The sequence below is a fragment of the Acomys minous genome (genome assembly GCF_964271855.1).
Source record: "Acomys minous genome assembly, chromosome: 16".
Taxonomy (NCBI): domain Eukaryota; kingdom Metazoa; phylum Chordata; class Mammalia; order Rodentia; family Muridae; genus Acomys; species Acomys minous.
In genome coordinates, this window is record NC_140498.1 from 87011036 (window position 1) to 87023806 (window position 12771).

Consider the following 12771-nt stretch of genomic DNA (forward strand, 5'->3'; position numbering starts at 1 on the left):
TGAGGTACCCAGCCCAGGGCTTGCGGGATGGGATGGGGTGGGGGCATGGTGTGTGTGTGGCATATCTGGGCCCAAGCTCTCTGGCCTTGCCAGGCTCCCTGCAAAGCCACAGCTGAGGAATGGCCAGGAAGAGCCTACAACCCCTTAGTACTGAGTACCTTCCTGTCTGCCTGTGGGTGTCAGAGGTACCCCCGTTATCAGCAGGCTAGCCCTGTGGGAGGGCACATGAGCAATAGCCTTGGGTCACTGCAGGAGGCCTGCAGCAGAGACCAGGACAAAGCCCCCCCCACCCCACCCCCGGCCAGTCTTATGATCACAGTATAGGCTACTGATAGCTCTTGAGCCTCTGCCCTGGTCTCCCATGGGGGCAGTAGCCCCCTGGAGAGGCATGGCCTGGCCAATGGCTGTGGTGGCTTTCCTGACCTCAGCTCCTACGGATGTTCGGATGAATCTGTTTGTTTGTTTTGAGGCAGGATCTGCTGTACCTTAGGCTGGCCTTGAGCTCCCGGTGTAGTTGAGGCTGACCTGGAACTCCCGATCTCCTGTCTCCACCTCCCGAGTGCTGGGATTACAGGCTCGTGCTGTGCTGCATCCGGTTTAGGCTTTTTATAAATGGTGCAGCAGATCAGAGGCCTGGCTTCCTGCATGTTGAGCAAAGGCTGTCTACTGAGCCACACCTAGCCCAGCTCCTGTATATTTTAATGGACATTTCTACCGGTTATGTTGCATTTTTAGTGATTTTGGTTTTTTTGAGACAGGGTCTCACTTGTAACCCTGGCTGGCCTGGAACTTGATGTGTAGACCAGGCTAGCCTTGAACTCACAGAGATCTGCCTGCCTCTGCCTCCCTCTGGGACTAAAAGCACAACCATCTCCCGGCCCTATCTTATATTTTCAAATAGGTAATTAATTCACTCACATAGCTCAGAACTCAGAAAAGATGACTCAGGGCAGATCTAGGGCACTGGCCCCTTCCCCCAGTAACCTGTCTGGCCAGTTTCTGGGCTCTTCAGAGATGTCCACCCATTCACAAACCCACATGAACCCCACATGCTGTGCAAGCCTCTGGTGGATGTCTATCCTGTGCCTGTTGGCACACATTCAGCTAACCAAACATTAGAAAATAAATATTTAGCGCTAAAAGCTACAGTTTGTGTCCCAAAGAGGCAACTTCACCACTGTAGCAGGAAAATCTAGATACCGTGTCCATAAGTGAGCACACCTGGGTACCAATAAAGCTTTATTTATAAGAGCAGGTAGTGGGTTACAGATTGCTGGCTCTCCTGCACAGCCACTGTAGATGACTGTTCACAGTGAATACCCACCTTTCCCCTTCCCAACTAACATTTTCTTTTTTCTTTTTTGTTTGTTTGCTTTTTGTTTTTCAAGACAGGGTTTCTCTGTGTAGCCTTGGCTATCCTGAACTCCCTTGTAGACCAGGCTGGCCTCCAACTCACATCCATCCGCCTGCCTCTGCCTCCCGAGTGCTATGATTAAAGGTGTGTGCCACCACCAGGCCCAACCAACATTTTCACAGTTAACCCCAGGCAGACACCACCTCACGCACTGGCAGGAGCTTGGGTGGGGCCAAATGCCAAAAGTGGGATTACTAGGCAAAGGTTCTGTGCCTTCAGGACATGGCAAACGGAGCCAAACTGATCCTCCCTTTGCAGGGACCAGTCTGGCTGCCCGATGATAAGGCCAGTACTGTATGTCCAAACCTTCAGATCTTTGCTAATGGCATGGGCTTGGGATCGTAGCCAGGTGTGGTGGTACACACTTGTGGTAGAGACAGGAGGACCAGGAATTCAAAGTCATCCTCAGCTACATACCAAGTTCAAATCCAGGCTGGCTAGAGAAGGTCTGGAATAAATAACCAAGTAAACACACAAATAGATTTAAGTCTTGCCGTAGACTCCACTTAACAGAGTGCCCTATTCTGTTTTTAAGCGCCCGGCTGTCTCTGATGTTATTAATACCTCCGTTTTGCAAAAGGGGAACAGAGGCCTTAAAAAGCCAAAGAGCTTGCCCAGAGAGCCGTCAGAGCCTGGGAACTGGGGCCGCCTCTGCAGACTTCCCGCCTAAGGCACAGTCTGGACCCAGTGCCTGAGAACACAGGCCACCCTGGGGACAAGTGCAGACAGCCCCTTCCTGCCCTTCCCTCCCCAGCAGAAGGAGCGTTCTCACTCTCCTCACCGGGTGACTGGGCTTCCCGGGTCCCAGCCTGCGTTCAGGACCAACAACGTGGGGACCTATTCCCTCGGAGCCCCAGAGTGGTGTAGGTGTGGGGGCCCTTGTGCCCTTTTCACCCCTTACTTGGTCCCCTCTCCTCCTCCCCAGCGAGCAGAGGCTGCCCAGCGGGAGGTGGAGAGCCTGCGGGAGCAGCTGGCATCGGTCAACAGTTCCATCCGCCTGGCTTGCTGTTCCCCTCAGGGACCCAGTGGGGTAAGGATGCACTTGGGAAGGGGGAAGCAGAGGGAAAGCCATTGTCTCTGCACATAGGAAACGGTGGGTGCCACAGGGAGGGCCGCTGTGGAGGTGAGCAGGGTCATGTGGAGGGCGTTAGTAAGGTCAGCTTAGTAAAACACAGTTATAGCAGGGTAACGCTGTAGCCACCACCTTAAATATTCAAGCTTCCACTGCCTCTGGCTTGACAAAAGGCCCAGTATCTTCCTTTGGATGCCTCCCTCTCCTGGCCTGTGATTGATGGAGTTGTACCCAGACCAGGGAGGCTCACACCATATAGCAAAAGCACACCAGGATTTAGGCAGCATGACTGAGGTGCAATGTGAGTGGTGGCCACCAGGGGGTGATGTTGAACATCGGTTTCCCACTGCTTGGTGGCCACTTGGGATCCTGTGGCCCTGGCCAGGGGTTTTAGGGCTTGTCCTCAGCCCTTAAGTCCTAAAACTTTCAGATGGCTCCATTGGGACCTGCCTCTTCTGACAGCCACATGCTATTAAGAGCCAGTCCCGCTATCGTCCCCGCTACCAACCCTGAGGTCCCTGAGTAAAATCAATCCATCTTTCTCCTTTTTCCTGGCCAACACCCCCTAGGGTCCTGGGGTCATTGCCTGCCTAAAGACCTTAGTCATCACCCACCATCCTGCCCTCATGGCCGCCTTCTTGCACAGTGGTCAGACTCCTTCTCGTGTTTCTGCATGCGGAGCGGTTAGAGCCACAATTCCTTACATAATCACAGGCGGCTGGAGTGGTTTCTGCCTTCCTTACCACGCAGGCGCTGATGTCACAGCACTCCCTCAGTCTGTACGTTGGATGGTATCTCTTCCTATAGCAGTGACCGTGTGCATGCATGTGTGCGCACGCTGACCGTGCCTCAGTTTCTTCCCCATCCTCACCTACCTCTACAGGGTTATGAAGAGAAGTGCTTGGCTCGTAGAAGGTGCTAGAAAATAGCCAATGCTACCATGAGAGTGTCTTTGGCTCTGTTCATCAGAGTTCATGGCCTCTTGCATACACACGTGTGTGTCTGGTGTGATATGTATCAGGGACTGTGGGTACTCGATGCCCAGGAGGTTCGCTCTGTGTGTGTGTGGGGGGGGGGGGCGCAGGGAGGGAATATCCAGGAAGTTACTTGTGTTTGTGTCCCAGGAGAAGGTGAGTGATCTGCCAGGTGACTGTCCCACAGAAGCCAGGGAGCTGCCTAGGGAGGAGTTGCCGGTGTTTCTTAATTAACCCCCGCGGAACCTGCAAATGGCTGAGCAGCCACACAGGGAGCCAGGCTGGTTTGGGAAGCACAACAGTGGCGCTTGATGCTAATTAATTTAATGTATTAATGGCATCCGCTTCCTGTTTTAATTGGCATTTATCTCCAAGGAAGAAAGCGGGATTAGTAGTGGTGGGTTGTTTTTGTGTGTGAAGGTTTGGTTTTTTTGGTTTTTTTTTCTTAAGTACTTCTTAGATTGTGTAATTGAGCCTGACCTGGGTCCCACAGATAGGAGCCTGTCCCTTGTCATAGCTTAACGGAAGACTTGGGCAGTTTCCAAGACCCCAGATGGCTGGCAGGCCTGCAACAAATCAGGAGATGCCATAGTAACACGGCCTGTGGGCTCCATGTCTCTGCTGGACCCATGGTCCCCTGGATGGGGAAGAGCACAGACTGACCTGGCACCCCCAAGCCTCGGAATTGCCTTTACCACAGTTTCTCCTTGCTCAGCTTCTTCCTTCCTTCCTTTCTTTCTTTTCTTTTCTTTTTTTGTTTGTTTGTTTGTTTTGGTTTTTTGAGACAGGGTTTCTCTGTGTAACCTTGAGTGTTCTGGACTCACTTTGTAGACCAGGCTGGCCTTGAACTCACAGAGATCCACCTGCCTCTGCCTCCCAAGTTCTGGGATTAAAGATGTGCATCACCACTGCCAGGCACTTCTTTCTTTTTTTAAGAGAGAGTGTGTGTGTGCGTGTGTGCACATATGGGTATGTGCATGTGTGTGTATGCATGTACACACACGTGCATGCGTGCATTTGGGCATATATGTGCATCCCAGTGTTCCCATGTGTGTTGAAACCAGAGGGTTGTGAGGCACCATGTGGTTGCTGGGAATTGAACTCAGGACCTCTGGAAGAGCAGTCAGTGCCCTTAACCTCTGAGCCATCTCTCCAGCCCCACACCCAGTCTCTTTACATGGATTCCAGAGGCAATATCTCACTGTGTAGCTCAGGCTGACCTGGAACTTGTGGTCATCCTCCTGCCTCTGACTCCAGGATACAAAGGTTGCCATCACACCCCGCCATGGTTGTACTTTTGACAACAAAAGTCTTGGTGTACCAGGCGTGGTGGCGCATGTCTTTAATCCCAGCACTCAGGAGGCAGAGGCAGGTAGATCACTGTGAGTTCGAGGCCAGCCTGGTCTACAAAGCGAGTCCAGGACACCCAAAGCTACACAGAGAAAACCTGTCTCGAAAAAACAAAAACCAACCAAACAAACAAAAGTCTTGATGTAAGGGGAACCGTGCTGCAGTATGGCATTGCCAGATGGAATGTCCCTTCTGCCTGGGATCCAGGGATGGCGTGCCCTGCATCAGCCCCTCAAGGCCACTTACAACTTCTGTGTGCCCAGGAGAAGGTGAGCTTCACGCTATGCTCAGGGCCCCGGCTGGAGGCAGCACTGGCCTCCAAGGACAGAGAGATCCTGAGGCTGCTGAAGGACGCCCAGCAGCTGCGCCACTCCCTGCAGGAGCTGGAGGAGGTCTCAGCCAACCAGATCGCCGACCTGGAGCAGCAGCTAGCAGCCAAGTCGGAGGCCATCGAGGCAGGTCCCAGGGTGGCAGGAGCGGCGGCGGGCTGGGAGCACGGGGCCAGCTTCATTGTCCACATTTGTCTTCCAGAAACTCCAAGAAAAGCTCGAGGCCCAGGCTGACTATGAAGAGATCAAAACGGAGCTGAGGTACATACGGTGCTGGCCTCCCTCCCAGCTGCCCACCTTGGGGTCCACATCTCCTCCAGTCGGCACCTGGCCCATCCTAGGCATGGTGACCCAGCATTCAGGAGGCTGAGGCAGGAGGCCTACCGGCCCAGGCTGGGCCTTGACGAAACGAGCTGGTTATCCTACTTTAGTTTCTATCGCTTGATAAAGCACCAACCAAAACCAACTTGTCACTCACCATTCCCAGTCCCCTCATGAGGGAGGGGGTGCCAAGGCAGGAACCTGGTGGCAGGAGCCGAGGCCATAGAGGGACCACTTACTGGCTTGTTGCCCGGAACTTTCTCAGCCTGCTTTCTCAGAGCACCCAAGGCTACTTTGTTTGTAGAAGGCTTGGCCCTTCCCTTGTCAGCAGCTGATCAAGGAAGCGCCCCTCCACCCCCACAGAGTTGCCTATCTCACGATGGCATCTTTTCAGTTAAGGCTCCCTCTTCCAGAAAGACTCCAGCTCATGTCAAGTTGGCAGGGAAACTAGCCAGCACCCTGGCCCCTTTTCCACGGAGACATAGAGATAGGCATCGTGTCATGGTGTGGAAACTGCGGACTCACGCACCAGACAGATAAACACAGGCCGTGGGCATGTGGGCCTCACCAGACCCCAGCCGCCTCCGGGAACCACGGCAGCTGTTGACGAGCCTGTGACTTCAGGCCTGCAGCTGGCAGCTTTTAATAGTCAGCTGGCCTTTGGTGTCCCCAGGATCGATGCTTAAGGCCCCATATGACTGTGGCCGGGTACCCCATGGAACCCAGCCGCAGCCTCCTGCCACGTCATCATCTCTTCTCCCATGAGTCCTGGCGCAGTGACCTCACAGTCCCGCCATTCATGCGGAAGCGCTTCGGGGCTCAGCATGCAGCCCGAGGCAAATCCAACTTTTGCTTTTTGGAACTCTCTGGGGAAAATATGTATCTTATGGTTTCCATCCATGTCGGACTAAAACCATGAGGCAGGGTAGCTCAGTGGCAGAGGGCATGTGTGGCATGCAAGAGGCCCGCAGTCCCTTCCCTGGAACCACAGAGGAGGGGGCGGGGCGGTGATATGAGAGAGAGCAAAGAGAAACAGTGAGGGGGGTGGAAAAAGCAGACTGATGGTACTGCATACCTGTAGTCCCAGCACTTAGGAGAGGGAGGCATGAGGGTTGGGAGCTGAAAATTAGCCTCAGCTACATAATAAGTCGGATGCTAGCCTGGGCTACATGAGACCCTACCTAAAATGAAATAGAGAAAAGAAAAAAAGAAAATCAAGACGGGTGCTGGTGCACACATTTAATTCCATCTCTCGGGATACAGAGGCAGGTGGATCTCTATGCATTTGAGGCCAGCCTGGTCTACAGAGTGAGTTAGTTTGGACAGCCAGGGCTACACAGTGAAACCCTGTCTCAAACACAAAAACCAAAAAAAGGCAAGTAAGCTATGAGCCCGCAGACCCAGGGTCTCCTGGGAAGAGGAGCAGATGACATAGTCAGCACCTCACTGGTTGCCTCTCCTCCTGGTGGGCCCCGCTGACCTCAGGCCTCTCTGCTTTCCCCGGCAGCATCCTGAGAGCCATGAAGCTGGTCTCCAGCACGTGCAGCCTCCCGCAGGTACCTCTCCCTGCCGCCATCCCTGTCCCCCAAAAGCCGGCCACTCCCTCCTGAGCCTGTAGCAACCTTGCCTCCTCAGCCTTGTTTTCCGTCTCCTCAGGCGCTGGCCAAGCCCGATGAGTCGCTACTCGTGGCCAAGGAGGCCTTCTTTCCCACACAGAAGTTCCTGCTGGAGAAGCCAGCTCTGCTGGCCGGCCCTGGTAGGGGACGAGGAACACCCTGAGGGGCACGAGGGCCGAGGGCTGGGCACAGATACCCCGGGCTTTTTCACACCCCAGGGCCACTGCCATCTGTGAGGCAGGAGAACCCAGACCCAGTACGTGGGCTGAGCACCTGCCTTGCGATGTCCCATATTCAGAGTCGCAGGTAGACACAAGGCTCCCGACGGCTCCCCTCGACCCCGAGTCCAGCTGGATGGTGGGGCTTTAAAATGAACTCAGGAGGAAGAGGTGTCCCCACCCCACCCCACCCCACCCCACCCCCACAGCAAACCCTCAGGTAGTGGCCCACAGCTTAAAGCTGCCTTCTCTCCACAAGTGGCTCAGTGCCCTTTCAGCCTTGTGACCCTCCCTAAGACTGCAGGCTCATTATTGGTCCCTTCATAAATTGCGAGTGCTGGGTGGCCTGGATGGCGTAGGCACAGAGGCCTAAGACACCTGGGGCAACAGTGAGCCAATCCATCCCTGCTGGCGAGGGTAGTGTTCCCAGTGCAGCCCACAAACGAGTGGTCGGAAGTGGTGGGGTTTGAGAACGGAGGGGAAGCAGGCAGCATGGGTGTTTATAGGCTCCAAGGCCTATAGCCTCCCCTCACCCTGTCCCTCCATTACCCGGCATTCCCTGTCCCTGCTCTGTCTGAACCCATCTCCATCCCTGACCGCTCACTCTGTATCTACCTCTCAATATCTCTCTTGCCTCTGCGCATCCCTGCCCTCCGTCTCCATCGGCCTCTCTGTCCCTCTGTCTGTCTGTGCATTCCCCTCCTCCTCCCCTTCCCCCGCCAATGTTCTAGAGGAGGATCCCTCGGAGGATGACTCTATCAAGGGCTCGCTGGGCACGGAGCCCTCCTACCCTTCTCAGCTTCCACCTCCGCCGGGCCCGGAAGACCCGCTGTCCCCAAGTCCTGGGCAGCCCCTACTGGGCCCCAGCTTGGGTCCCGATGGGCCAAGGACTTTCTCGATGTCCCCCTTCCCCAGCCTGGCACCCGGAGAGAGGCTGGCCGGGGACCCACTGCTACCCAAGCACATGATGGGCCCGGCTGCCTTCAAAGGGGAAACGGGCAGCCTGCTGGCGTTCCCACCGGCGGCGTTCTATGGCGGTGCCAAGCCTACGACGGCTCCTCCTACCTCAGCGCCGGGTCCTGAGCCCACCGGGGCCCCGGAGCCTATGGACGGGGCTGGGCCCGAGGAGGAGCAGCTGGACACGGCTGAGATTGCCTTCCAGGTGAAGGAACAGCTGCTGAAGCACAACATTGGCCAACGCGTGTTCGGTCACTACGTGCTGGGACTGTCGCAGGGTTCGGTGAGTGAGATCCTGGCGCGGCCCAAGCCGTGGCGCAAGCTCACGGTGAAGGGCAAGGAACCCTTCATCAAGATGAAGCAGTTCCTCTCGGACGAGCAGAATGTGCTGGCCCTGCGCACCATCCAGGTGCGGCAGCGAGGTGAGCCGTGGAGCAGCCCCAGCGCCCAGCGCCCAGCGCCGTGTGTGTGTGTGCATGTGCGTGTGCGTGAGAGAGAGAGAGACAGACAGACAGACAGACAGACGCCCGGGGTGGGTGGGCTACCACCCTGTGCCTCGGTTTCCTGATTTCAAGGGCAATAAGCCTGGCCTCAACCCCTCCTTTACTGGGCCACGCCCCCTCCCTCACACCCCCAGCCCTCACTGGGCAGCTCAGGCTAGGCTCTGGGTCAGTTTCCCCATCTGTCAGCCCCCTGGGGGGAGGGGCTTAAAAGGCCAAGAATGCTGATCGCCGCACCCAGAATGCTCAAGAAGTGGTAGCTAGCCGGGTGTGGTGGCACACGCCTTTAATCCCAGCACTCGGGAGGCAGAGGCAGGAGGATTGCTTCAAGTTCGAGGCCAGCCTGGTCTGCCGAGTGAGTCTAGGACAGCCAGGGCTATACAGAAAAACCCTGGAGCCAGGGCTATACAGAAAAACCGGCTGGAGAGATGGCTCAGAGGTTAAGAGCACTGCCTGCTCTACTAAAGGTCGTGAGTTCAATTCCCAGCAACCACATGGTGGCTCACAACCATCTGTAATGAGATCTGGTCCCCTCTTCTGGCCTGCTGGCATACATGCAGGCAAAACACTATACTTAATAAACAAATGTCTAAATAAATAAATCATTAACAAACAACAACAACAAAACATGTGCTAGCTGTTACCATCATCATCACCATTGTGGTGTGTTCCTGTTAAGTCAGCGCTAAGCAGGTGGCCTAGCACTCACAAGGCCCTGGTTTCCAGCCCCAGCCCCGAAGCCAGAGTGACTACACCCCCAAGAACAGTCTGGTCCACACCCTCCCGCCCACCTCCAGGGCCTGACCCCCCATCACCTGCAGGCCCCACAGCCGCCACCTTCGTGCCTCCCCCAGGCAGCATCACCCCGAGGATCCGCACACCTGAGACGGGCTCGGACGACGCCATCAAGAGCATCCTGGAGCAGGCCAAGAAGGAGATTGAGTCTCAGAAAGGAGGTGAGTATGGCCTCAGCCAGTGACCTCTGACCCTCACCCGCACCTCAAGGCTGCTCTGAGCCAAGGGCAAGGCCTCCCCTACCTCTGTTGTCCCAGAACATTCAGAGGCCAATTGTAAGACCTTCAGAAAGACCTTCCTGGAACACACACATGGACATGCCATTGCTCAAGCATCTCCCGTTGTGGTTGCTGGGAATTGAACTCATGACCTCTTAACCACTGAGCTACCTTTCCAGCCACCCCCACCTTCTCTTCTTTAAAATGGGAGTGGGATTAGCCCTTCTTTCTGAAGGCTGTGGGAGGATTACGTGACATCAACGTTCACCAGCCAGAGGCAGTACATAGAAGACTGTAGACAGAGCATTATAGTCAAAACCACCATCCTTGTGATCCTGCAGTCAATGGCTCTGACCATGTGGCTGTCCCTGCCACTGACTTGGGGAAGCTTCTGTGGCCAGGCCCAAGATGAACACTTAGACCCAGCCTGCAGTGTAGACCTTGGCTGCCTGGGACGCTGGGCTTGGAGTTCCCACACTGCTGTGTGGTGTCTGCTGCCCCCTGGTGGAGGCTGAATGCAGGTGTTCCAGTTGCAAAGCCATAGCATGAAGATAAACCCTGACTGCCCTCCTGTGGGGCACCGCTCTGTTCTTGGGAGAGGCCACAGGAGCGGGGACATGCTTGGCTGGACTTTACACTGCCCCGCTATATAACCCTCTGAGCCATTTGTGATGCGTTTGTAAAGCTCCTGCTACGTGCCAGACAGGGCTACAGATGTGGGTGAGGCATAGCAGCAGGGCCAAGGCAATGCTCACACTCAGTAGTGAGCTGTAGGGGCTGGCACACTCCTCACACTCACACACCCTAATGCCTGGAACAACTGAGAAGGCCAAGCAGAGACCACTAGTCATCGCCAAGAAGGAAAGGTGCTGAGGGACTGCCAGCTCCAGGTGTCCACCAAAGGAAATGTCCAGACTGGGGGGGTGGCCAAGCATTTATACAAACTGCTTAGAACAGTGATCCTGCTAGCTGGGCAGCCGTGGCGCACGCCTTTAGTCCCAGGACTGGGGAGGCAGAGGCAGGTGGATCTTTTTGAGTTCGAGGCCAGCCTGGTCTACAGAGCAATTCCAGGACAACCAGAGCTACACAGAGAAACCTGTCTCGAAAAACAAAACAAAGGAACAACAGTGGCAGGCTGGAAACAGCCTGTGTCCCACAGTGGAGACTGGGTAAAGGAAGTGTGACACGCCCCCCCCTTCAGTGACCCGTGTGGCCCTAAAGATGGAGTTTGGTTTGGTTTGGTTGTCTTTTGTGACGTTAGAGATTGAGCCCAGTGCCTGCCTCCCACCTGCCAGGGCCCAGCCACACCCCAGCCACCTCTCCACCCCGCTCTCGAGCTATCCTCTAAGCCCATAATAAAGTAGTTTGCATTTTGAGACAGGGTCGCACAGGCTGTGCAGGCTGGCCTTGGACCCCTGCTTCGGCCTTCTGAGTGGCCGAGGCGACAGGCCTACCCACCAGGCCCAGCTGGAAGAGGGGAGTTTCAATTTTGAGGTGAAGTTACAGACTGTGTAATGAGCGCCTTGCAGGCCAGAGGAGGCCATCGTCGGGTGTCCCGATTCCCTCTGAAGCGGGGTTTCTCACTGATCCTGGCCCTGGCCCGGCTAAAATAATCCTTGTTGCATCATCACTAATCCAGAGCTGACTCACCACCCTAAAAAGACATCCTATCCAGATAAGCAGCCACGCCCCATTTCAGCCTCTCCGGCCTGTTGCTGGACTTTGAATGAAGTCATGTGGCAGGCACTTCCTGGCTTGTCATTCTTCACTCCCTTTCTAGGTTTTTCTAGGTTACATCTTGCATCTGTGCTATGTCCCTTTACATGACCAAATAGTCATTCTATTTCTTTTAATTTGAAAAAGTTATTATTAATTATTATTATTGTTATTTTGGTTTTGTTTGTCTGTTTTCAAGACAGCCTTGGCTGTCTTCGAATTCCCTTTATAGACCAAGCTGGCCTCGAACTCACGGAGAATCTGCTTGCCTCTGCCCCTGGGACTAAAGGCTTGCATCAAAAATGTTGATTCCTGGGTGGTGGTCCCTAGGATTGAGGCCACATAGAGGGGTCATGGAGGAAGAAGGTCATGGTGACCTGCCTGGCCCAACCGTCAGAGAACACTACATAGACGGTAGAGGCGGCCCCTAGTCACACACACCCTGAGCAATTGCTGTTCCTGGGGCACAGCTGGAGTTCGTGACAGTCTCTCTGTTCATTTCCTGTGTGGCCTTCTCCTTGTATGTGCTCACTCACTATTCATATAAGGAACCGAGCCTCTAGGAACTATGGCCTGACCCAGTGTAGAGAATCTGTGTGCCTCTGACCTGGCCCTCCCCTGCCCCCCTTCATCTCCCAGAGATAGCTATCGACCTTTTTTCCCCATATCAATCCATTGTGTTTGTCATTTAGTGAGATTTCCCCCCTAAATCACCTTGTTTAATTTGCTTGCTTGGTAGGTTCTTGGAGGAATGTCACACTTCGGATGATCCTCTCATCTTATTTTTTGTTTTTGTTTTTTCCTGTGTAGCCCTGGCTGTCCTAGTTTGCATATTACTAGGATCCCCGCCTGTCTTTACAAGGCAGTTCCTCTTTCGCTGCTGTGTAGTCCACTGTGCCCACACTAGTGCTCGTTACCTACTCTTTTACCTTTGGACATTTGGGTTTCTGCCACGACTGTCCTACAGAATGCATTGAAGAGCATCTCTGTGTTATCGCCTCTTTCCTGGTTGCTTCATAGCATACATAATAGGCATGCTGTGTGTGTGTGTGTGTGTGTGTGTGTGTGTGTGTGTGTGTGTGTTTTGGTTGGTTGTTGGTTGGTTTGTTTTTTTTTTTATATTGTCTTATCTCCATGTTCACTTTCTTCACATATGTTGGTCTGGTTGTTTTTTGGGTTGTTTTTTGTTTTTTTTTTTTAACCTTTATCTATTTACTTATTTATTATTATTTGTTTTTTTCAAGACAGGATTTCTCTATGTAGCCCTGGCAGTTGTAGAACTCACTCTGTA

General features: G+C 54.2%; 1 protein-coding gene across 11 annotated transcripts in view; it reads left to right on the forward strand.

Moving 5' to 3' along the window:
* Nucleotides 1-12771, forward strand: part of CUX2 (cut like homeobox 2) — a 186416-nt gene that overhangs the window by 160729 nt on the left and 12916 nt on the right. For 9 of the 11 annotated variants that reach the window (XM_084762078.1, XM_084762081.1, XM_084762076.1 and 6 more), the window contains 7 exons: nt 2340-2444; nt 5074-5265; nt 5342-5400; nt 6968-7016; nt 7096-7216; nt 8026-8673; nt 9606-9707. In XM_084762078.1, coding sequence (XP_084618204.1) covers nt 2340-2444; nt 5074-5265; nt 5342-5400; nt 6968-7016; nt 7096-7216; nt 8026-8673; nt 9606-9707 — 1276 coding nt within the window. The remainder of the gene's footprint in view (nt 1-2339; nt 2445-5073; nt 5266-5341; nt 5401-6967; nt 7017-7095; nt 7217-8025; nt 8674-9605; nt 9708-12771) is intronic. The other 2 variants (XM_084762080.1, XM_084762079.1) reach the window with 1 other exon arrangement.